Here is a 27779-nt window from a genome sequence, read left to right on the forward strand (position 1 = left end):
GTAATTGACATATATAATTAGATGGACATTATTACATGATCATTTTTGTTTATGATTTCTTATAGGTCTTACTTACTTTTTGCACTTTCTCTCTCAGAACTTTCATCTGTCATTCCTTCAGACTTTACGTTCGGAGTTTCAATTTACTCTTAACTGGGATTTTTGCGCCTCACGATATGGATGATGTTACTACGATTTAGGATTAATGTATTATAGTAGACAATTAAAACAACTTCGGACATATCATACATAACATCCTTGTCTCCTACATAATCTTCTTACGAATTATCTATAGACAAAGTCCCTCAATTTCAACACTCTTATTTTCTACTCATCTCCCTATCAAATGAACATTCTACACAGATTCACACCCCATATACTATCGAAAAATAATACCCCCCCTTTATATATTTAAATTAAATGGATAGGATTTTCTATCATTTTTGAAGCTATTTATGTTCTTTCCGATAGACTTCAATATCGACGATTTGTTTTATACATCCTTTGAAATCATTAAACAAACTCTGTATTCCTTATATCGAGAAACGCCATAATTATATGCAGTATATCTTCATCAAAGACACATCCTTGAATAATATTCACCGTGTCCCTCCCCCTCCCTCACTCAACTTCCTCGCTAACAGCATTCCTCCCCTACCGCAATCCAAAAATAACAGTATCTATTTATATTTGACTAAAGTGTAAACAATGATATCAATCGCGGCATCCAAATCTTGTCGCCTATTCTAACCTTCTATGCCCTTCAACATCTAAACAATGATAGTCGTAAAGTATACAAAACAGAAGTCCAAATCTAATCTGCGCTGCGCTGCCAAAATTCTAGACTGATAAATTCAAAACAGAAATAATACCATGTCAACTTGAGAATAAAGTGACCTTCAACTCCAACGCTCCTTCTATGACCCTCCTCGTTCTAGCCCAAACCCAAACGCCTTTCATTCGTTCCTCGACCAGCAATGAAATCTTCGAAACTCAAGCAAAAATAACAGTACCGTTAACACAAAAATGAAATCGTGCCGATAGTAAGGAAAAGTAGAGTATATTTAGAAGGAAGTGTGTGTTTCGAACTGGCGGAATTTTTTACTGGCCTATATGGAGCGAGTTAACAACATATTTGCACGTTTTAGTCATATGATCAAGAAGCATGGCAGTATTTCAACGACTGAGACTCATGATTCTGGCTCTCGTTCCTATACTACTTTTAATAAACATGAGATGCATTTAAAAGTCCTTCTTACAAGCCATTCAATGTGTTTTGTGCTTCTATTGCATTTCCTAGGTTTGTTTTAGTATTGTGACTTTTTGTGAATGTATGGGGACTCTCTTACCAACGTCGAAGAAATCTAGGAGCATTACTCGCGGTTTTCGGCCCCAAGTTGAGGTACAGAGGTCGGCTTGGGCTCCAATACTACCTACACCTGTTGCCGCGTTCTACATTCAAGTCAATGATTGGTCATTGTTATAACCTGCAAAAAGTTGTTCTTACCGTCTTTTTAGCCTCCAATCTATTTGGCATGAGGATACCGAAGACATCAATATCCAAGTAATGGTTTATCAACGGCAAAAGTCCATCTCCATTTGATCCTGGGGGACGATCGAGTGTACATGTTGGAAATGTAGGGGTAGTTACATCATATGCAGTTTCGAAAAAGTAAGAGAACTCGGGTAGGATATATGGAGCTACACTCGTATCCGCGTCGTAGTCTTCAATATTGTTAAATCAATTTTCAATTGTGAAAAGTGGTAGGGATAACTACTCACCGAGGAACATAACAAGTCTATCTCCATTCGTGATCAGTTCCTGAAGCGTAGGCCATTCATTTATGGCTAACTGATGCGGTGGTGTATATGCATATTTTGCCAGACCAGACACTTCCATTGCTGAACTGAAATTTCCGACAGGAATATAATCTCCATTCGTAAGTAGTAAAGTTACGACTTCATTAGGATTCGCATCAAGCCATTTCTTGATATCCTCTAGATAATAAACAGCTGGCCCAGCATCTGCATTGAAGATGATGTTTATTAGTTATTTCTCAAGAAAATGCTTAAAAAGAAGGTACAAGATCAAGAGTGCGATTGAATTCCAAAAGTATCCTATCTAAAGGTGTTGAAAACAAAAGGCTAAGATTGGGATAAGAAGTTGCATTTAGAACTGACCTAGTAAAAAGCATGAAGTATGACATAACGTCAATATATCGAGAAAATAATGAGTCTGGGCTTGAAGAAATCTAACACCAGCATTCAGTTGAGCGGTGACATCGAGATTCTGGTTTTCTGCTGGTAAATCTCCCACAAATGCGCTATCGTGTGTTCCTATCTGGGATATTTCTGACCATTTACGATCACAGAGCTCGGCATATCCATTACAGACTTGTGCCACGGTGACTGACAGGCACATCCCGATATAGAAAAGTATGAGACGCATCTTGTGGAGATTAACCTTGCTTGTTGAGAGAAGTATGAAGATCAAAACTGGAGAGAAATTCACCACCTTTATAAGATCGATGCTATGGATGTCCAAGGTAGCACGCATTCACATATGATCCCCCACATAGGTCGTGGATGGTTTGTAGTCTCCTTTGGGAGATCATCGGGCCGAGTCATCTTGACCAAACACTCAGTGTGTGTCGTACAGACTTTATCTGTAAACCCACAACTTGAAGAGACCTTGCAATAGAATAACAAGTAAGGTAGTGACGGCTGCCCAGATAAGTGGTCTGCCATCGGGGATTTATCCCCTGATGGAAGTTGGCGTTGGAATTGACCAATCGTGGGCTTGGCAACTCGCCCGTGGTAAGGTCCTAGGATACAACATGTACCATCTGCCGGTGCGGGGCTAGCGCGTATTTCAAGGAACCAGATCCTTTTATATGTTGCATCGCATATGTAGGTATTATCCAAAAATCGACGTCTCAAATTGTGCCGTATGTTACGCGATTATCGTTCCTTATATTCAGACACGCGCAATGTCAGGATAAAGTTAAGCTACAAGTCAGCCAGCCATTTAAGGTTACAAGTTCTTCACAAAAGCAGTGATGACCGAACTCATAAACACAGTTCGCATGTGATGAAGTGAAGGGAGCACAGAAGATCTCGGGTTCGCCTCACGTTCCGACTCGCTTACATAACCGATTTCCCCACTATGTGCACGTCCCTACTACGTGCACGACTTTGAAAATATCAACATTATGGCTTCAAACATCGATGATATGCCTTTAGAGGCTCGTATAGAGCTTGCATTAGATCATTTGAAAGGGGTTCAAGCTCCTAAATACACCCAGACAGCTAATTTCTTTAAAATTGATCGATCCACGCTCTCCCGGCGGCATAGAGGTAAAACCACCTCGAGAAAACAGTTCCTCTCCGATACGAAACAAGCGCTTTCTAGCGATCAGGAGGAGGTTTTAGTTGATCAAATCAACAAGCTGACACAGAGATCTATCCCTCCTACAAGCCGCATAGTCAGAAACCTTGCAGAAGAGATCCTAGGCAGAGAGGTGGGAAAGAACTGGACTAGCAATTTTGTCAAGAGGCATTCAACACGTCTTAAAAGTCGGTATCTCCGTTGCATTGATAATTTGCGTGTGAAAGCCGATAATGTTGCTATATTTGATTACTTTTATGATCTGGTTTGAGCTATTTTCTATTGTTGTTGATCTTTATTACCTAAAACGCTCTTGCTAATGCCCCTCTTTTTTTAATTTAGTTGATAAAAGTGACCATAAAATACGATATACGGCCGAGAGATATATACAATTGGGACGAGAAGGGCTTTATGATCGGTATGGGGAGGACTATGAAGAGGATAATGAGTGCTAGCGCCTATAATAGAGGCAGAGTGACAAAAGCTAGGCAAGATGGATCAAGAGAGTTTATCACCCTATTGGCAGCTATATGCGCTGATGGGACAGCTCTCCCTCCCGCTCTTATTTATAAAGGAGACTCAGGGGATCTACAAGATACATGGGTTCAGGATGTAGGGGAGAAGGATAAAGCCTATTTTGGAGCCTCAAGCAATGGGTGGTCGTCGAATGCTTTTGGCCTATATTGGCTTATAAACGTATTCGACCCTGCTACACGTCGAAAAGCAGGTGGAAGATATCGTCTACTTATTGTCGATGGTCATTCTAGTCATGTCAATATGGAATTCCTTTCAAAATGCGATGAATTAAAGATTATTGTCTTAATTCTCCCCCCTCATTCTACACATCGACTACAGCCTCTCGACGTTGGAACCTTCGGTGCCCTTTCGACGAATTACAGTACATTATTGAATGATTTGATGCACAATAGCGGGGGGATTGTTGGTATGACAAAGCGCATGTTTTGGGGCATATTTAAAAAGGCTTGGGAGCTCACTTGTACGAGGCATAATATCTTACGATCCTTCGAAAAAACGGGCATATATCCTATGAATAGGAGTCTTACGATCGACTGTATTGCTCCGGAAGCTCCTCTTACGCCACCTACATCATTTAAAACTCGCAGGGATGCTCTTGCTACACCGTATACGTCAAAAGCGATGCGTAGAATGAAATTAGAATTTCGTCGCGCTCCCACCCATGAGATCACTTTAAAGCTTTTTAAGGCTGCAACTACATTAGGAGCTGAAGCTTCTATACAGGGGCATAGATCTAAAGGTTTAGAAGAGGCTCTAAAGCTTGAAAAAAGGAAAAGAGCTCGTTCAAAGCGTTTAAATCTCATTGGAGAGGAGGGGAATGGTGCGTTTTTATGGTCACCTTCTGCTATTATTAAAGCTAGAGCGTATCAAGAAGATAAAGCACTTAAAGAGGAGCAAGAGAAGGAAGCTAAGCTTCAGATAAAAGCTGAAAAGAAAGCTGAGAAGGAACGGAAGGAGATTGAGACGAAAGAGAGGGTATTGCAGAGGGAGGTTGATCGTCAGATTGCACGTGATGCGAAAGAGGAGGTTAAAAAGACTCTAAAATCAACAAAATCTCCAATCAAAAGAGATAAAAAGTTCCCCAAAGCTTCTTCTACTATAGATCTAACATCGACAAAGACTATAGAGCTTTCTGATGCTGTAGAGGCTAATAATTCGAAGGGGAAGGAGGAGGAGGTCATATTGCGATCTAGTAGAGGGCGAGCACTACGAGTTCCATCGAAATTCAAAATCTGAAGATTTTATTATGTTTTTAGATAGTATTGTATCTTATCATTTATCAATTAAATTGCTAGCTCTTTATCTTATAAATTGGAATTGTTATTAATTTTTAAAGTTATTCAAAAAGGGTGATCGAGATCGTGCATATAGCAGGGACGTGCACGTAGTAGGGAAATCGGTTAAGGTTAAACTCTAAGTTTGCGTGATCGGTACAAGGTACCCAATTATACTTTATTTGAAGGTCCAAAAACACCATATGTGACTCTTAGATCAATTTAACGCCGAACAATCGTTTAGTGAGAGCCAAAGGCTGCGAGGACTTGGACTAAAGTTGGTCGGTGCCTCAAAAGATGAAGTTCTATTCAGGGACTTGAGAAAGTCACGATCTTTTCCGTTTGGGAATGTCATCTGACAGCATAGTAGGATCTACATCAAGTCTGACTTTCCTTTATTTTAATACCTTTCATGCTTCAATTTCCAGCTCGAGTTTCTCTAATTTTTCATTGATAAGACAGAGCCACGAGTAGACAAAAGTACGTCTGACATTCATGAATCGGGGCTGGTCGTCTCTTCCTTCATAAATGAATAATCAGTAGCAACTGTTAAGAATGAGAGTAAGAATAAAGAAGAGAAGGTTCTCTGCATTTGGAGGAAAGGAGAGAAGCAAGGATAGAATGAGCTACCCCCCTAATGCAGAATCACAACAGATACTTACTATAACGAAATCAATTTGAACAAGCGGGTTCTACTATACTTCTTCAATCTTTATACGCAATCTCTCTTCCATGTTGATTACGACTGCAACTTTCTGCTGCTCTTCTCCTCTTCCACTCTTTCCCGCTCTGGCGCTTTTTGTCATTTGATCATTTAGGATAACGATATGGTGTTTATTATTTATGAAGTCCATGAAAATGATGGAAGTGATGGGATGACAAAAGTATAGAGACAGCTATAATTGTCAATTTACCCTTTGTTTGATTCGGTATATGAAAGAGCCATCTCAAATTTCCGGTGGCGAGAAAGCCTCAACTTACACAATGACTGGAATATACACTATTCTGGAAAGTTACAATTCTTCTTATAAGTCTATTTGCTGTCAGTCTTATTCTACATCATGCAAACATTCAGTGCTACAGGCTATCCCAGACGTGATTATAGTTTTTATATCTTGAGTAATGATATGAAGCTAGATACTCTACACTCATTTCGATCACATCTTTGAGTTCGAAAATGAGTTGGCTTGATGTCCTGCCATTCTATATCCCCCTTTGCCGCGTTTCTTCTTGTAATATTCTTCTGCTCATAATATGTTTATGTTGGCGTTCTAACATTCACAAACACTCCAGCTCTTGAAATTCCTTATTTCTTCAAAATTCTCTAACAAAGACCATCTATTGGTAGCAACATTGGTGCTATGGTAAAGGAAATCTGAGAACAAAAAGATGACTACGAATATGGTGTTGAGCCTGGAATATCCATCTTACCAGTCATCAGGTGCATCGATAAATAGTTTGGTAGAAGAAAGACAACGAAAGCCGTTTGATATTGACTCGCTTATTCATAATGGCCAAATTTCATATAACTTTTACTAACCTTCATCACCTCTGAAGTTTTATCACCACATCAATTAAAGTTCACATTTCTGTTTTTCTATTGGTAAAAGAAAGCAACCACCAGGGACCAGCCTCTATGTCTTTGGTGTATAAGTTTTTCGGTGAAATATATTTGAAAGCATGATCAACCATACAGAGGCATTTATTTAGGTTAAGAGATAATCAAATACTGTTTCACTTTACTTATCCTCATTATCATTTCTTTGATATCATTGGCTCCTAAATTACTACCCCCCTTCTACTGGTCAACTCTGAGGAGAACGAGAAGAGAGAACATCTGAAGGTTACCTCTTCGTTCTCAACCAAACCTCCCAACACGTCTCCGCCCCTCGAAGAAAGTTGGAGAATCTGAAGTAAGCCAGCAGTTAGAGTTGAATGAAGGTCAGAGGTAAAGGGAGCTGAGAGCGGGCGGGTGCGTGAAGCGTGTCTTCATCTAGAATTGATAATATCAAATGCCGAAATGTCAAAGTGTAATCAATAGTGAAGAAGATTTGGAAATAAAGTGCTATTAAAACCACACAACTCACTTTAGCATGCCTTCCTTCCCAATTGTACATATAAGACTTGATTCCCAGAACTAAAATACTCATCTACTCTTAAGTCTTCACTCTCGAGCCATAATCTATGACTACCACATCTCATAACAACATGCCCGACTATCTACAACTAAATTATACCATACTGTGGTAGAAAACAGCTTTGAACATGCTCTATCAAATTTCTCATCTGCTTAGTCGTTATGCCCGACTAAGCAAGTCGTTTGTTTTTATTGAATCTGAGGTTCTCTTGTTATTTGAAGAACTTTGCTCAACAAATAACTGAGAGAAGACCAATCCAATTCAACAACAACAATCGCAATGGCTTTCTTTGCCATTCCCTGCTTTCCTTTGAGGAAGAATCAACTTTTCAATCAAAACGAATCTGCTACAATTTGCTCTTCCTCACCTATCACATCACAACCCACTCCTCTTGCAATGGGAGTTATTTCTGAGAACCCCACCGCGATCAATCTTGCCAGTGCCATATCTCCACATAAAGATATACACCAAGCAAAGGTGACAGACAAGAAGGAAATTCTCCCAACAGAGGTAAGTTTATCAAAGAGTACTCCATTTACCCGGCGCACTGTTGGCATGGTAATAATTACTGCTGATCCTAAAATACATACAGCAAGAACATGCGCCATACTGTCTTCAACTCGACTTTCTTACGCGCTTGATTGGAACCATCAAACTCAAGGTAAGTCTTTGGAAAGGGAAAATGGTCAATTGACGTAACACCGATAAGGTAGAAATCACTTTTGCTGATCTCAAGATATAGAAAGAGCTTCAAGACTCATCTTCTCCTCCGGTCGGCGTCGGCGCACTCTTACTTGAGCCCATTGGAAGTGCTAAGCAAGACGTAGAGTCTGATGTAAGTTCTTGATAAAGTTTAAGAATTGTTTGGTGTGATACCTTAAAATCTCACCTTTGCTGATCCTAAATATACATAGAACGAAACTCAAGTCGCGCACCCCGCCAATTTCCTAATACTCATTCCCCTCCTCAAAACACCGAGGATCAAGGATATTCGCTGCGAAGGCGAGCATTACCATTATTACGGCGTTACTTCCCCAGATGTCATTGTAAAGGAAGCTACAAAGTTTATATCTGACAACAGCAGTGTTTTCCGATGGTCTGTCAAGAAAATACTTGCTAAGTTCCTTGCCCTTACCATTCAGGACTCCAAAGATGACTGTCAAGTCAATCCTGAAGCTGTATGGTTTGTGGTGAGAATGACGCAGAAGTCAGACGAATTCGTTATCCCTCGCTGGCACAGAGACGGTCGCATGATAGAATGTACCAACGCAAATCACGCCTTACATTGCAGATACGCCACTACCTTGCTGGGACCTACAACTCTCGTTCTCCAAGAGACAGAGCTGGTCACACAGGCAATGAAACAACACGTCGGAAAGAGAAAGGAGACGGCCCACGCGCTTGCGGGGGGAAAACCCTCTTGAAATCACTCGTGGTCAAATCATTCGCTTTTCTTGGGGTCAAGAAGACAGTCCTGTCCACTCAGAACCAGATCTTGTCGCCGAGAGAGTGTTTATTTCCTGTATTTATGGAAGTATAAGCGAGATTAAAGACATCACCGCCACTCGCAGACAAAAGATTGGCGATCTCCAGGCGCAATTTAGGGCTAGTTTGGATGTAAAATCCGTGCTGAATCTGCTGAAATAATCTGTACTTTGTGTTATCACGGATTCTGCGGTGATATTAATTTGCTTCAAAAAGAGTGGATTATTAATCTATGGTTTTATAGTTTGAATATCAAATTCGCTAAATAATCCATGGTTTTTTTAGAATATTCAATTTAAATTTCAATTCGATATTAAAACCCTATATTTAAAATTGAGAACTATATAAAAAGCTTTAATAAAATAATAATTTTGAAAAAATATTTAGAATTGGAAAAGAAATATATTTTGATTTTATTTTTCTTTTTTCTTTTCTTTTCAAAGAAAGAATCTTTTTTTGAAGTATTTTTGAAGCTATTTTTCTATATATAAAATTATTTTAATAGCTAATGATATAATTATTATTTAAAATATTTCAAAAGCATTTAGAAAATCGAAAATTATTGATAACGATGGTAATCGAAGGTTTATATCTATACAAAAAAGAAATAGAAGATCTCAAATTCGAAATCTCTTTTTCTCAATTTGTTATTTTAAACGAAAGTCTAAATTTATAGCAAAAGTAACCGAATCTTAAAGTCAATTTCGAGATTATAATATCTCCTCCTCTTTTTCTATTAGAGATTTATTATTCAATTTTTTCTATAATAATAATATTATTTTCAATCAGAAGAAGATATTTTTTACAAAAAAGAAAAGCTATATACAGATATTTGATTCAAATAAAGCTTATTTTAATTATATTAATTTATAATATATAGTAGGATTCCGAAATCGATAAGAGGCTCTTAATAAATATCGATACAGATAGCAATAAGAATGATAACGACGAGAGGGATATCGATAATAACTATAATACTAATCAAAACTCAAAATATAATGCATGGAAACCGGTATATGATACCTCGGAGCCGGAAAGCCTCAAGCTCCCTCGCGGGGTACTATACAGACTTATAGCGATACGGATCGGATACGGTGACTTTGTAGCCTATTATATCAGATTCAATTACGAAAATAGTATAAATATCTGTATATATGGGATTGAGAAAAGCCTACTGCATTTCTTTTAATGTTCAATCAATAATCGGATGTGCAGTGATTAGCTGTTTGCACCAAATCGACTTCGATTCGAATAGAATATAATAATATATATCAATTATATTCTGCAAATATAATATAGCTTTACTAACCTTTTCGCTAGATCCAGATTCTATATTAGGATATATTCAAACTATACAAAACTATATGAATTCCAATCTACTCTAATACCCTGAGGATAAGCTCTTTATCCCAATCAATCTAAAACCTATACCAAACAGCTATAAGTATTCCAAGCGTTCTCCCAATTGATAGCGATCAATCTAATTATCTGTCAACACCTGGATAGTATATAAAATAAGGCTTTTTGAAACAAAATCACAAATCTTTAAACAGAATAGCTACAGGATTATCATAAATAATATTGAGTAGGGAAATACTAAAGGCAATAAGCTCCTGATTAGCTAATATTATATTATTATAAGCAGCTAGAATACTAGTAGCCCGTAGGCTCACTCCTTAGTATATCTAGAATACCTCTTGGAGATCAGATAATAGATGTTAATCATTATATAAAAAAAAAAAAAAAAAAAAAAAAAAAACTCAAAATATAATATCTATAGTGATTCAGAAAGTAAAAAGAATCTCTTTACTAATATTATTGAAAGGAAGGATAAATCAATAGATTCGGAAACTGAGATAAAGATATTTCAAAGAAATCTATAAATTAGTTCAAATGGAAATTCTATGAAAAGCTTCTTTTAAATTTAATATAAAGTTATTTATAAAAAACTAATCAATAATCAGATAATTTACTAAATAAAAAACATTTATTATAATTAATTTGTATAAATTATTGCTTTAAAGTATAAAAATATATATTAATAATAATAAGAATCTAATTAATAATTAATTAAAAAAAAAATCAATTTAATATGAATATTCTCTTTTTTTTATTATTTATTTTGATTTAATTAATTTGATTTAGATTAAGGGATATTATATAGATATTAGTATCTTTTTAATCTATCTAATTGAGGTATTAGATTTAATGAAAAGAATAATACTATATAGCTTTATACATTTAATTATTTATGGAAAACGCTTTTATAAATAAGTAAAACTAATAATCGAAAATATCATTAATATTGAAATTACTATACAAAGAGCTAATCGATTTTTCAATTTCTATTCAAAACTTATATAACTAATAATAAATTTGCATATCACTCTATAGCTTTAATATAATAAACAATTATTTTCTTTGGATAAGGAGAATAATCTTGCTGATTCAATATACTTTATATCTTTCTCAAATAAAAGTGCTAAAAGGTGGAATAAATATAGCTCTAGAATATACAAGATAAGAAATTTATATTTTTGAGATATATTTTATTATTAATTGATTTATAATTAGAAATAAAGCAATATAAACAATCTATTACAAGCTATACACTATCAAAAAGACCTCGAAAAATTATTTCTTTTAAGTTGTAGATAATTTATTTTATATTAATAAATCTTTAAAAGATTTTAATAAATCGAAAAACCATTTTAGTATTTTATATATTCAAGTCAATAATCTATTACTCTTTTAACACCAAGTATACTATATAATTGCACAAAACTATTCTAGTAAATATAAATCCCTAAAAACTAATATTACTTTCAAGCTTATTGATTTCCTATAATATCCAGTATCTGATATTTGCTAATCTTATGATGAACTACTAATATTTATGTATATAGATCTATTTCAAATAAAGTTTATAAATAAAATTTATAAAAAGCTTAAAGAATAATACAAAAAGGAAAATAATGAAATGCCTTTATTATCCGCTCCTTTATAATAAACTTTAAATAAAGAGTGGCTTTTAAATTCTAATAACTTTTGATTTAGTAATTCTATTTATTCTGTTTTTTTTATTGTATATTTTTATTAATATAATCTTTATATTTATTCAATTAGATATTAATATTATATTTTTCAATATCTTTATCTTATTTGATATTAATAATATATAAGTACGAATAATATCTATTCATTAGTTCTAGGTATATGAAATAAAGAATATAAATATGTAGTAGCTGACTAATAAAAAATGACAAGTGAGAAATAGCTGGTGAGAAACGGTTAGTGAGAAATGACTAATAAGAAAACTATAAAGTTTAGTTTCTCAAGGTGTAATATCCATTAATAATAGGAGTTGCTAGTTTTATTATTCTTTGAAGAAAAATGTTATCTATATCTTTAATAATTTATCTTTTTGTATAAAATATATTTATTTATTTATTTATAGTGATTAACGTCTATTATCTGATCTCCCAAGGAGTATTCTAGATATACTAAGGAGCAGGCCTATAAGCTGCTAGCGTTCCAGCCGTTCATAGTAATATAATATTAGCTAATCAAAGACTTATTGCTTTTAGTATTCCTTTGCTCAGTATTACTTATAGCAATCCTGTGATTGTTTTGTTTAAGAGTTTGTGGTTCTGTTTTAAAGGGTTTTGTTTTGTATACTATCTGGGTATTGGTAGATAATCAGATCGATTATTGTTGATTAGAAGAATGCTTGGAATACTTATAACTATTTGATACAGATTTTAGATTGATTGAAATGGAGAGTTTATTCTTGAGATATTAGAGCAGATTGGAATTTGTATAGTTTCATATAGTTTAAGTATATCTTAATATAGAATCTGGATCTAGTGAAAAGATCAGTAAAGCTATATTGTATTTATAAAATGTGATTAATATATATTATTACATTCTATTCGAATCGAAGTCGATTTGGTATAAACAATTAATTATTATGCATTTGATTATTGATTGAATATTAAAAGAAATATAATAGGCTTTTCTCAATCCTATATATATAGGTATTTGTATTATTTTTATAATTGAATCTGATATAATAGGCTACAAAGTTATTATATCTAGTCCGTATCACTATAAATCTGTATAGTACCCTGCAAGGAAGCTTGAGGCTTTTTGGCTTTAAAATATTATATATCGGTTTTCATATATTATATATTTCGAAGATCAAACCCCTTTTTTCCTTTTACTATCTATTCTTAGAATATCAACATTTAGCATATAGAATAAAACAAAAGCTACTAACTGTAGGGAAGCAGGATAGGCCAGGGTTAAGCGGTCCAACCGTACCCTGATCAGCAAAACAATCAGCTGCCTCATTGCCCTCAATCTCAGTATACCCAGGGGACTACTTGATTATAATATCATAGTATTATATTGTTTGATGGTACTTATGGTATATCTATTGAAAGGAGGCAGCGGCGCTTTCTTATATTCTTTAGATTACTGAGGTGCTATCAATATATAACTATATTCATCCCTGATAGAGGCAATTAATAATACTCAGAAGGTATTCTAGTCCCTGCTATGCGCCGATCATTTCAGTGTCAAAAATATATGATTGTTTGTATATACAATTGTAGTCAATATCGATCTATTACTTATTATAATAGATTGCAAAGCTGTACCCTATACAATGACTGTATTCATTATATTGTTTAGATCTGTCTGAAAATATAAAGTAATCTTTTTAAGAGATTAAGTTCTATTATTTCTTAAATACTTTTATAACATTCTTTTTATCTATATTATTCGTTGAATCAATATAATATTCAAAAGAGAAGTAAGACTGTAAAAGTCTAGGGCATTCGGTAATAGAGATTGCCTGTCCCATTCTTTACAGTTTTATATTAGAACCTTTCAAAATACCTATACCTCGTTCTCTTTTTCTAATACACAACTTCAATCGATTTATAAATAGATATTATACATCCACTATCTAAAGCCAAAACGTGAACCTCAGTCTGACTTACTCTAATACAACAATTCCAGCTGGGAGACCAGCTTCTACAAAGAGTGCGGTCGTCGGAGTCGTCTTGTAGACGGGTAAAGCTCCCCGTGCCGCACTGTGAATCGTCTTGCTGTATAAAATATATAATATTATAATACTATAAATTAAATCAATAATTTATTTAATTGATAAATAAAAAGAATAAAAAATGCATTTTTAAAATAAATAATCATAAAGGATTCAGCTACCTCTTGAATTACTACAAAAGTAATAATATTTTACCTTCAATATTCTTCACTAAATACAAATTGATTCGAAATCTTTTTAATTAAACATTAAAAGAAGCTTTTTTCAAAAACAATTCGATCGATTTTTGATACTTTTTAATTTCTCGTAATGCAACCGCTATACTCAATTAATAAGAAGGAAGCTTATAAATCAAGAAAAGGTTTACTTACTCCCCGCTTTCCATCGATAAGCTCTTTTAGCAACTTTTGCTTTTCCTTTTTTAGGCTGCTTTCTTGTACTTTGAACCTTTACTTTCAAAGTTTTCTTTATATTTTTATTTTTAAAAAAAGGTAATCTTTTATTTATACTTAATTTTTGTTTATTCATTAATCTTTTTCCGATATTAATATATGATATAGCTTCTTTATATAATGTATTTATAGTTTATATTATAATTACAGGATTTCCTGGAATGTAATGTTTTCAAAATCTAGATTTGAATTATTTCAATTTATTGTAGAAAAAGTTTCAAATATTCAAGGGGTATATATCTAAAAAGCTTTAAGAATGGGGGCAAAAAGAATAAGTATTAAAAAATTAAATATTTAGAAATGTGTATTTATAAATTAATGTATTATATATCGCGTAATTCAATCAATCATACTACTTATTTTTCATGGAATATAATTATTTTGAATATGAAAATATTACAAATAATATAAACAATACACTTTTAGGAATAACAATAACAATAATAATAATAAGTGTTATATTTATAATATTGAATTTCTTTTAAACCTCAAAAAATCAAAAAGATGCTAGTAATAATTAAATCTAACAAGAAAAAGCTATAAAAAAAGCAAGAAGAATATTCGCAAAAGCGAAAAGCTAGAAATATATACAATCGAAAGACAAGAATGATATTTAAAGAGCTAGAAGTCGAAAAAAAGAAAGATAGGAAAAAACATCAGATTTCCTATACTTTGAAAGTGCTTCGCAAAACTTCTGATTTTTTAAAGGTATCGAAGAATAAACAAAATGAAATGGTTATACAAATTCGATTGAATATTGAAATACAATAATTCCAGTATATAAATTTAAATAAAAATCTGATTTTAATTAATTTTATTTAGAAAAGTGTTGAAAACAAAAAACCCTTATTTAAAACAATAATAACTCTGTATTAGAATTTGAATCAAATAATTCCGAAACAGATTTTAAGAATTAGAAAATCAATATTAACAAAAAAAAGAAAAAGAAAAAGGAAAAATCTAATAATAAAAAAAAGAACAATAAAATTAAAGAGTTTGAAAAGATTAACTTGAAAGATTTAAATATTAATCAAAAATTAAAATAAGTATGAAGGTGTAATATTTATTAATTCTATAAATACTAATATATAAATTTAGACAATTGAACTTTCTAGGATTTTGATTTGGATTAAAGTTTGAAAAGCTAGTATAAAGCAGTTTATAATTAATTAAAAAGTTTAAACAAAAAATTGATAAAGAATCTTTGGATTTTTTATAGATGAAAGATTTATTTAGATAAGTTTATTTTGATTTTTTCTTATTAGCTATTTCTCCTTAGCTATTTCTTATTTACTATCCCTCACTTATTATTATATTAACTTATTAATATATTAATAGAGTATATTTATATTCTAATAAACTCTTTTATAAAATATTCAATTATCAACAATATGCTGTTTAGAGAAATCTTACTTCTTGGAATTCTGATATTTTGAAGCTAGAGGGAGAGAGTGATATTAAGCTTTTTGGATCTGAAAATGGTAAACCTTTAATAAAAGTTATAATCCAAAAAGATATGGATTTTGGATTTCTAAAGATGGGGTGAGATATAAGTGAGTTTGGAATCTATTTTATTATATAGAATAAAAAAAAGATTTCTTTCAATTCCTTAAAGAATTCGAAGAAATGTTAAAAGCTATAGTAAAAAATAAAAGTAAATGAGAAATCCTGATGATTATTTTTTATTCTAATTATATATACTTATCAAATTCTATTTCAATATAATATTGCTTTTCTTTTTCTTATACTTTTCGAACTCTTTTTATTTTGTAATAATCTTTCTATATAGTCTTTGCAATTCTTTATCAAAAGTAATCTATAAATTGTAACAAAATAAAATCTAATTTATTACTATTTGAATTTATTATTATATTATTTATAGTGTTTGGAATATAATTGATAATATAATTAAATTGAATTTTGAATGAATCTTTTTTTGAAGCTATTTTGTTGAATAAAGTTATATAGAGTGTACAAAGTATAAATATATATATTTGAGTTGTATATAGGTATTTTTGTTATTGTATTAGAAATGGAAAGTGTATTTGAGTATTCCAAAAACATTTTCAATTTTATTTTGTAAAGAAAAATATGAAGATTGAAAAGCTCTTTTGATATTTTGAGTGTCTTATTAAATCCCAATTGCTTTTGTAAATAATATCTTACCCTTTTGAATAGAGTAAGAACTTGCTTAGTATTTATATATCCTGTATTATCTAAATAATAATAATCTTTTGGAATTTATAAATCTTTTGAAATCAAAGTATCTAAAAGTGTCACGGATCGCACTCAATCGTAGCTGCGATCGCTCATGTGCACACTTGCGCATATACACAATCATGTATATATAGCTAGTATATAGGAGCGCTCTATAAGCACTTTGCTCCTGATTCTGTAGTTGTAGATTCTAAGGATAAATTGTACCCTGCTCTTGCAGTTCTTTTAAGACAAAGTGTTATATTATCTATAACTTATTATATGATTATATAGCCATTTAGTGGTTGATTAAATAATACCTTATAATTATAATACCTTCTTGGGTATATCGAGGATGTTTGATATTACTTATAGGAAAAAAACTGATTTCAAGTAAATCTACTTGATGGAAGATAATAAACCCTTAATATACAGAATTATAAGTACTACTATCATATCCAATCCATTTACCTCAAAGGGACTCTATCGCTCTCCCCCTTTCGCTAATTAAATGCTTTTAGCCGACAATAGTCAATTTCAATAGAGCAATAATTATAGTCCTTATAATTCTAATATAAATACTAATAGATATGAAAAGGATAAACAGTCTGAAAACAACTCCTTAATTAAGGTATTAATTCTTAAGAGTAGTATATTACGCATACTCTTTTGTTATAGAAAGAACAAATACCGATCCTTAAAAACTTTAAGGATTTACAAAACGAAATTACAAGACTCAAAAACGAATTACTATAATATAGTTTAGTATTGCTTATCTATTTTAATTTTTAAGATATTAATAGCAATATCATATAGATTCCCTTATAAATCGCAAAGTCTAGACTCTTGATATTCTAATTGATTTTATTAAAAAAGCATTTCCTATTATTGGGAAAAAAAAGAATAAGAAAAACCTTTATTTGTAAAGTTAGTTTTTGTGACGATTGCATCATTTAGAATACTAAGGTGAAGAGCTAGAAGAGCTCTTCGGAAGGAAGTGGTAATATACAGGATTGTGGATCACGTGAGGACCTAGCCGATCCACTAATATGACAGGATCGTCACAGTTTTTACAATAATCCCTTCCGAGTATTAATAGCAGACCCCTCTCAAATCTGATTGCTTTGCCAAGCGATTCACAAATTCACTGAATATTCCATTTTTGTTTATTTATTATTATAATAGAGTATCTGTATATTCCGAAGTTTATTAATCTTTTATTCAAATTCAAAGATAATATAAAGCCAAAAGCAAGTCTTTGATAACTATTAATCACCAAGCAACTTGAACTTTACGAAAATTCGCTTATCTCGGAAATACAACAGTGATTTTATATAATAGATTAGATAGAAGGAAAAGTACAAGAATACATATTCTTATTATATATTCAAGTTCCCTGCTTGATAGAATAGCAATTGATCGATTAGCTCGTAGCTATTTATAAAAACCCGGTTGAAGTTAATTATATATAAACTAAATACAAATACTAGATTATATCTAATAACACCCAATAAGGAAACTTTCTAATATAATATCACAGGTTTAGATTATTAGCTATACAAACAGAAATCACTAATTTGACAACTCTCCTTTACAATCTGAAAAAAAAAATATCTGATTTCCTTTAACAAACTATTGGCCTTTATATCAATGAATACTATACTATTAAAAACCTGGCTACCAAGTTTATTAAAATCGACGAACTCGAAATTATACTTCGAAAATACAATCGTTATAGAACAATTAAAGAAATACTTTTTAGAAGCTGTTTAGTAATATCAATTTATCGACTACTTCTAGAAATACTCTCTGTTTATTGGGTAATTCGAATCTATCTATTAGTTTCATATCCAATATCCTTTTTATATTTCTATTGGCTATACAGAAACCTTCAAGCCAAATAATACTCCATTTTCAGGAAACAATTTCAATTATAGTATTATCGCTTCTATATTAGAAGTGAATTGTAGTTTTATATTATACATAAATAATATAAGCATTATAGCTGAGATCTAAAAGATTGAAGAAAACAAAGAGTTCTACAATATAAAAGAGAATATCGAGAAGGATGTAAATCAAAAAGTATAAACGGAAGTTATTAAGTTTGCTCATATTGCTAAAGATTAATATTTAAATCAATATGTTTAGATAGAAGTTTCCTTCTAAGTATAATCCGGGATATAAGATTCCTTGATTTGATAAAACTAATAGAAAGTAATTCTATAAATCTATTATATATACTTTCGAAAAACGGATATTCATATAATACTTAATTTCTTATAGATTCCGAAACAAATAATTTCGCTTTTATTGATAAAACACTTCTTTCATTATTATTCCCTATATTCAAACCCTGCTTTATATTACTTGAACCATTGATTGAAGTCAAAAACTATAATAATATATAAAGTAAAACTATCATTCATTTTACATTTCTTAATTTCACAATTAATACTCAATAACAATCTTATTTATCATTTCTTATCACCGATTTGGGTTCATATAGTATAATCCTAAATCATAAATGATTAGCAAAAACCTGAGTTAAAGTTGATTGTTTTAATCGATATCTTGAATAGCTTTCCGAATATCCTCCTACTATTTCCTTATCAAAAAATATACTTTTAACCAAAAACAATCTTTAATAACCCAGAATCAGTTACTTGAGATAAAAAGATACTGATAATCGGAATGCCCGATTAAAAGAGATGTACCACCAACTTGATAATAGATAACCAATCATAGTATTGATTATACCTGTTAGTATCACCATGGGGATGGTGAAGTAATATAGTACTAATGATTCACACTGTTATAATATTGCTCGAGGTTCTAAAAGCTAAAGGCTATGAATGTATATGCTATAATGCGGGGGCACTAGCGTATGTGCTAACGCGATTAGTTACATAATCCCTATCCCAACACTGGCGACTCTTTAAAGTTGTTGTATTGTATCTTTTCTAGCTAATATCCCTTTCTCAATATAACCATTTGTGCCACTAATCTCTTTCAACCCATTCCGTAACCTTAATCTTTATAATATTATTGTTGATTAAATCCTTTAGAGCTTGATACAGTTTAGATTTAGTTATCGTGTTTGCTAGGTTAGATTTTCTATTAATTCATTTGATCTCTATAATCTCCTGTTTTTCGTATACCTCTCGAATCGCCATTACATTGATTATTAGTTTTTTTTCGATAATTGTATTAAGCTTGTGAGATAGTTGTATAATGATCTCGAGTCGATATATATAACTAATAGTATCTTGCAATTTGGGAAGATCTTATCAAATATACCTTTAATTGCTATACTAATATCAAAGTCTAAAATCATACCATAGAGCTCTGATACTAATACACTTTTAATAATTCTTTATATTTGATTAATAACCAATAAATGATATTAGCCCTATCGAATTTGTCCATTAGAACATATCGTACAGGACAATAGCATATCACGATGGAGGGGAATGACTGGACAATAATGGTATAAGTATAAGAATGTGTATATCTCCTTATCTACAATTAGAACTGATCTCTTCTCGTAAAGAAGAGATCGGATTATATACTGGGTGATCTTTGGGTATTAATCACGAAAACAATGATCGGTCTTGTGGCCGATCTGGTTATTGTTATTCCGCTCCGGAGTATTCTATATAATGAATACCTAACTATTATATAATCTGATCCACATGGTCTACAACACCGTTTCCGTTATACACCCCCCAGATCGCGATGATCTGTATAAACAAACAAAGGAAATTAGCGCAGTTGCACCTTGTTGGAGCCTCAATGTGGTCTAGATTATACAATGAAACCATCTTATCCCTATCATAGCAAGGCTTTGATGTCCATTCCCTATATAATCGGTATGAGAATGTGATACAAAGGAAATTTTGATACGCCCCTAGCCGTCGGTAAGTCGTTTGATTCAGGCATTATGGGGTGATATCTCTCATTTTCCATTATATTGCCTGAAAATTTTCAAAGGATTGTGGGTAGATGCTTTCTTGAAGTCTTACTTCGCTACGTATGCCTACTGATCTGCCATTACAAACAGAGAATACAGATTCTGATCCTCATATCCACGGATGTATACTGCAATGTCAGCATTGTTATCCGAATAGGATAATTGAATTGATGATTATAACAATGATGACGTTAGGTTGCTAGAGACATTCAGGAGGTCCAGACAATCTCTGATCAAATAATCTTGCCCACGTACAGAGCAGATATAATCTATAATACACACCCTTTCCTTCAAACTCTTCTTTCTCTAAACATCAATACCATCATATTTTGTTTCCTTTCGAATGGATCACCCGTCTCCTGACAAACGTGGTCCTGGTCGGTCTAAAAATCCTGAAAAGACAGGGTGCCGTAATCAGCTAAGAAAGTATTTCTCTGCTATTCCTTTTTCTCCTTCTACTCATAATGAGTTCTCTTCTGAACCTGCATTTAAATGTAATTCACTTCCACCCCCAAGGTCCCCTACTCCAACAACGACTGATCCTCCGGCAACACCATTGATTGTTTGTCCGAGTAGTTTTGCTACCGTTGATCCTGTCCCTGCTTCTGTGAGCCCTACTGCTGATCGACTGTTGACTCAACAGCCACTTCTTCCCGAAAACCTTCCTGGAAATCCCTCGATTGGTTTTCCTCAACTGCTCCCTTCTGCTCTGCCATCGAATGATAGCCTTGCCAATTCCAACTATACTACCTTCCTTACTTAAATACATCAAGCCCGCTAACACCCTCCACTAGAAAGTGCTATTAACCCCGTATTTCCTTTTGCCCCTGTTATTGTTACTCCCCCTGTTCCTGTTTCTATTGCTACACAACAAGGATCTCTGTCTGTAGCCCTACTAGAAGTAGATATTGTTATTACCCCTGGGTTGACCACATACTGATTCGAAACTAGATATGATTCGCTCGAAAGTATGCCTTGTATAGTATTGTCCCGAGAGTTTGTTGTAATAATCCTGAATTGTGTTTCTTCTATAGCTTGAAAGAAGTGATTATTCCTGATTCTCAAAAGGCTATTGCGATTCCTACAGGATTAAGGGAAAATTGCCAACTGGTCAAGATCAAGTGTGAGGATCTGGATAACTTTGGAATCCCTAATCCTCTCGATGGCCGATCTGGGTTGATCACTGCCACACCTGCTAAGCACCATCCTTCTCACAATCCGGACAGCTACTTTTGCGCTCCCTTTCTCTCGCATAACAGTCCCGATAAGCATAGATTCTACAATCTCCGTACTTCCAATAGTGATCCCGATAACAACTTGCCTCTTACAGATCTTCAGTACATAAGAACTGAAAATGATCTGTCAAGGGTGTTTGCTAAAGCTCGATCCTTATAATCTAACAAGTTCATTAAAGGGCTAGTAAACGATCGTTTGTGTCTTAACTGCATAAAATCCTTGGTCTCTAGGCAAACAAAGACCTCAGGTAATTGCTACAAGGATCTCGGTTATACCAAGAATACTTGTTATTGGAGTTGCAAAACACATATATATGAAATCGCTTTAGATACCATAATCTCTGTAGGAAAACTTTGTGCTGATACTTACAAAATACAGAATAAAAAGGTATATATTTACTTCCACCCCTGATCAATCATAATATTGATAGCCAAGCTAGAGATTGGAAAAGCTCCGCGGAACCCTTCAAGAGCTCCTAGCAAAGTCTAAGGCTCGCAAGTCTGCTAATCGTAAAGCCATCACAATCGATCTTACAAGAAAGAACTCTTTCACCAAAAAGTATATTCCTAAGGATTCGGTTTTGAAAACTTCTATGGATAAAGATAAGTCGCTAGCCCTTATTCGATATTTTGAGAACAAAGCTTGTAAAACGAAAAGGCTTGTTGAGAACAAGCAGCGCAAATTCGATTTGCTTTTGAAAAAGGAAAAGGCTAGGAAGTATGTCGGGTTAATTAAAAGAGTTCAATCTCTGGTTAAAAGGAAGAGATAAATATATTTTTAGCTGGCCTTTTAATTTAACTCTTTGATTTGTATACTGATATTCTGTAGATTAAATATTGATCGAAAGCGCTTAAACTTCTGTTGAAATAGATTCTTGGTTAATTCGTTTGCTATTATATCGGCAATGGGTAAATAAATGACATTGAAACTTCTTTTAGCATATTCTTGATATAATCATATATTCTGTATATCAATATACCTGAGTTTAGTAGTGATCCATTCATTCTCTCCGACTACTAGGTGTATTGATTATGTGTTATTATAGAAAATGATTATTGGTTCTTGAACTATAAGATCGATCTCTTTCAAAAGACATAGAATGACTATTATTTCTTTTGCTATTTATTTCACATTTAATAATTCTGTTTTGATTGTAAAAGTAATCACAATAGATTAACGTAATGCTTTTCAAGAAACTGGTCCCTTGAAAAATAATATGATATACCCTTGAGATAATCTTCTGGTTTCTTTATCATCTACAAACGATATATCTGAGAATACTAGAAGTTAAGGAATTAGCTGGAAATTGTATTTTATAGATAAAAAGCGAGTGTTTTATAAATATATAATATAATAATCAATAGCTTTTATATGATTAGGAGATGGATTGGTAAGGAAATGACTTAGCTGAGAGATTGCAAATATAATATCAAGGCGGATTGTGATTGTTGTGTACAGTACTAATCCTACCTTTTCTTGGTATTCCTTGATTACTGATATGACAGCTATTCCATCAAACTTGACAAATTCGATGATTAGTAGTGGTATACATACACTATCTCTATTGAGCTTAAATTTCTTAGCAATCTTTTTAATATAGGTGTCGTGTGCTAGCCAAAGTTTCTTTGCAGATCTGTCTCTCAGAACTCTGATCCCCAGAAACCACTTAGTATCATCTAGATCCTTGAGTTTGTAAGCTGACTTGATCTGATCAGTGATCTTCGCAGCACTAGGTTCGTTGTTCTTATGATATATGACCTGGAAGTCATCGACGAAGAAGAGAATTAGCACGGTGTGCTCCTTGTTGAAATAAATGCACGGTTCTTCTGTGCATCCGATCATTCCAATTGATCTCAGGGTTGATGTGAAATCCTTAAATCCGATGGATGGTGAATCACGGAGCCTATATAAAGCTCTATTAATGATCACCTCCTTTTCTGGTTTCTTGAATCTATCAGGTAGTAAGTATACTACAGGATTGCTAGTTGGATTGCGCCGTGCGTTTACAAAAGCGTTAACTACATTGTATTGCTTGGTCTCAAGATTATACTTTGCAACTAGAAACATTACGATACAAAACGATTGACTCGCAAGTATTGCTGCATATATACTCTCGATTGTAGTTTTCTTTTGTAGATCTCCCCTTACTACAAGATGTGATTGGTATCGAGTAATAAAGCCCTGATCATTACTTTTGTAGTTGAATATTCAAACTAGTGGAATAGGTTTGGTAGATTTTGATCCAGAGTCTATCTCACGCCATGTTTCCCTTGAACACAGGTTATCGATCTCCTTTTGATAATCAGCCTTGAATCACGGTCTTAGAATGTGCTTATCAAACTATTGATATCGACTTGGGCATTTGGGTACTTAAGAGAGATAAATACATGAATTATCTTCTGAATTTGGAATCATTGGATCGGATGACTGAACATTCTTTGTTGCAATCGTTACAACAATCACATTATACATTGTTATAAAGAAGTATTTCTTCTCTTAATCCTTGATCTCCTCGAGATTAGGCCAAAAGGTAGAATAGAAATCATATAGAGATTTGTGTATCCTACTATGATTTTCAGGATTAATCCTTAAGCGGGCGAACTCAGAAATGTTGATATAGAATATACCATTTCGCCTGCATCTTTTCTGAGGAGGACTCAATTGTGCTTGGTTTAACTGATTATCTGTGAATAACTGATATTGAGATAGATCCAGGTTAACTTTAGGAATCTCTATTATCATATTGCAAGCTCTCTTTCGAAAATAATTATCCTAAAAGATTGAAACTTCTTTTAACTACTCGATTACTTTCTGACTAGATAATCGCTCTAACGACTCAAGCTTCTCTATAATGTATTCCGGGTTTGGATTCCAGTCTATTACCTTTCGAGAAGGCTCTGCATAGTATCGGATATGGGATGAATAATCAGCTAATGGAGAGCCAGGGTTACTTTCATACTCCGCTCTGAGTACTACGATCGGAACCCCTGTGTCCTCTGTATCTATTGCCTCCAAACTATCATTACCTTCTTCGACAAAACTCCCAGGATCAGGTACCGTTACCTCCTGTTCCTGAGCAGCTAAATTCACAGGCTCGTTATGTCCTATCCGCACTTAGATATTGTAATCCGTAGAAATAGCAAAAGCTGGTCTTCCATCTATATCTCCTGGTATTAGAGCAATATATGGCTATAGGTCCCTATTATCTCCTGATGCCGGAAAGCTGTCTAATAGTCCGGGGGACAGTCGGATAAACTTCTCTTCGCTCAGTGTTTTGCCCACTCTCTGCTTTCCACTCCCCAGATGATCATCTTCTTCAGAGTTCTCAGAGTATAAAGAAGATAATTGATTATCTGAAGTGTGTACAGTGAATGAGTCTAGGGATGATAGCTGGCCTACCAATACGGTAAAGGTGTCTGTATTGTTATTATTGTTTTCGATAAGAGTTCCATTCATATCTATATAATTAGTAATATCCAACAGTCTAACTGACCACCTCAGCTAATTCGCAAGCATAACATTAACCTATTAGCTAAAGTAATTCTGTTTATAGATAAACATTTCATCAAAAACAATATTCCGAGAGACAATAACCTGATCAAACATTGATATCCAGATGCAATAGATCCATATGCCAGGGATATATCCAACTAAATACCCAACATATACTTGAGGATTTGTCTTATACCATTTTATTAGTACTCCAGCCTTGCATTCCTTATCCAAGGGGTATGCTCGGCATCCATATCTGTAAGTTGAACTCCAGTCAGACTGAAGATTATCAGTAATCTTGGTAGTGAGCAACAGATCACCTTCTTTCAGATACAATCAGAACCACTCATCTAACACTTGATTTAATGACTTGAATAATCTTGCTTTCAGGGGACTAATGTTATAAAGATAGGTAGCAGCCATTATAGCCTCTACCCAGAGCTTGATTAGCAACCCTACGAATAACCGCATTTTGATTTGTTTGATTATCAACTCTTGCCCCGCTCGCTTAGCTCTTCTATTAGTCTCATGAATATAACTAGAGGAAAGCTCAAGCTCAATTCCCTTAATCTCAATCCATTTTTTAAACACTATGTAACCCATAATTCCGATAATAGAGGTGTCATTGTCCTACTTGATCACCACAATCAAAAGTCCGTATTTCCTGTGAATCCAGACAAAGTAACTCTGGATAATCAGGAATACCTCATTATGGGTCCTTCTTACCAAGAAGTAGCTAAATAGCTTTTTGCTATATATTTCTTTAATAACCAATAGCCATATTGCTTTGTTAAATGTACAAGAAAAGTTAAACAAATTCCATTATATCTTATAAAAAGGTCTGAATAATTAACAATCATTAGGTACTCTGGAGATTACCTGTTTTGTGTGTGTACGTGCACAATCAGAGTATTCTTGTCTCAAAGAGCCTTTGATCCTTACTCCTCTCGTAGTAAATACTAGATATTCAAGTACTTTCTTTCTAAGATATCCTGTTTTCTCGTATTATAATTCTGCTTGATCCTTCCTTGGGATTGGGGTGTCCCTTGATCGTCTAAAGGATTTGTTGATCTTATAAGAAGCAATAGGATATATAAGATTACAATTTGAGATTGGAATAGAAGAATAAAAAGAATAAGACTTTATTTCTAAGAATATAAGATTGCTATATCTAATACACTGTATATATATCTTACTCTCCATTATATCCCCAAAGCATAAAGTAGTATCGAAACCATTAAATCATAAATCTAATTTAAATAATCATACCTTGGAAACAATATTGACATGGAAATCAGAAATCAGGGCAATATCTATGAGGATCAGATCCTTACCATTAAGAATATTTCTCATTATTCTCTAATCTTTTCCGATAATTTAGTAGGATATTAATCCTAAGTTCACCTGATTATTCTTAAAGGATTAATAATATAATTAATTATCCAAAAGAGATATATTGTTGACAATATGCAATGCTCCACAGCTATCAAGGAGGGTAGAGTTATAGAATTCAAACTCTGGTTTTGAAGTCGAGTTGGTTGCGAATACCTTCAGCATAGTAACATCTATAAATTTGTCTAGTATTCTGGCAATAGGTGGAGTGGTATCATAAGATGATCCTTTCATCCATTCCTTGCTCCTGAAAGTACTGTGAAGGTGTTTTTACTTGTTCATGATCCTTTGTTTGATTTTTTTGATCTGATTTGCGGAGAGAGTTGTACTTGAGTGATCAATATATTTTTTGGTTAAAGCAATTTCCATCTTGCTATAATCCTTAGGATCCCATTTGTAAAAGTTACGCCTTTGTTTATTTTTTTTAGATATGTAAGGACATTTTGTTTTCCTAATGTTCTTGTTAGAGTGGGAACCCTTGGATTGATTTTGTGAAATTCTTTTAAATGGAATAGATAGTTTGAACTGCTCGATAGTATAGATTCCTTTTGCTTTAGGTAATACAGTATTGTGGCTTATAATATCCCCGAATATTGTAGCTATCTGTTGAAGTGTCTGATATTCTTGGTTTAAGTGAATCTTTTCATCGATCTTATCGATTTTGTGTTGAGCCCATGAAAGTACTATTCTGATTCTAATAGTGTTGAGGAAAGTGTAGGTGGCTAATAGTCCATGAGTATCTGGAAGTTTGTATACGGATGTCTTTGAGTAGGTAATATCCTAATCCCGAAACTATTTAATTGGATCAGTTTGTTCACTGGATATCTAAGTAATTAGCACATGGTATTCGGATTAAACGATTATTTCAATGATTTGATGGGATAGTGCTAGTTTGTTACAAAGTGAGAGAACCATCTTATAAAGTGGCTGAACCTTTGATTCCTTATTTGAGAAGGATAGTTTTATGAGATGAACTGGATTAATAGTTGATTGGATCTATTCATAGACTTGTTGATAGGATTTGTGCTTATCATCATATATCATTTTCTCATTATAATATAACCTATCAAGAGTAGTAAACAAGGGAATTACATCAACGACGGATATAGGTACAGGCTTAGATAGTGGCGGAGGAGCAACTGGGTGAT

The 27779-nt window shown here is 33.2% G+C and overlaps 2 protein-coding genes across 2 annotated transcripts; one reads left to right on the forward strand and one right to left on the reverse strand.

Annotated features, from left to right (window-relative positions):
• Nucleotides 1-646: 646 nt before the first annotated feature.
• EAF02_002296 (uncharacterized protein) lies at nucleotides 647-2449 on the reverse strand (the record flags this gene model as incomplete). The annotated part of the gene is made up of 6 exons (XM_038898344.1): nucleotides 647-1109; nucleotides 1260-1296; nucleotides 1350-1452; nucleotides 1508-1725; nucleotides 1783-2025; nucleotides 2182-2449. 6 exons carry the CDS (start codon nucleotides 2447-2449, stop codon nucleotides 1016-1018), a joined length of 963 nt encoding a protein of 320 aa, XP_038762036.1. The 3' UTR covers nucleotides 647-1015.
• Nucleotides 2450-7616: 5167 nt separating this feature from the next.
• Nucleotides 7617-8761, forward strand: EAF02_002297 (uncharacterized protein; the record flags this gene model as incomplete). Its single annotated transcript, XM_038898345.1, has 4 exons — nucleotides 7617-7847; nucleotides 7930-7998; nucleotides 8080-8172; nucleotides 8252-8761. 4 exons carry the CDS (start codon nucleotides 7617-7619, stop codon nucleotides 8759-8761), a joined length of 903 nt encoding a protein of 300 aa, XP_038762037.1.
• Nucleotides 8762-27779: the final 19018 nt, after the last annotated feature.

Source organism: Botrytis sinoallii (genome assembly GCF_014898435.1).
Source record: "Botrytis sinoallii strain Bc 23 chromosome Unknown BSIN_003, whole genome shotgun sequence".
Classification (NCBI taxonomy): Eukaryota; Fungi; Ascomycota; class Leotiomycetes; order Helotiales; family Sclerotiniaceae; genus Botrytis; species Botrytis sinoallii.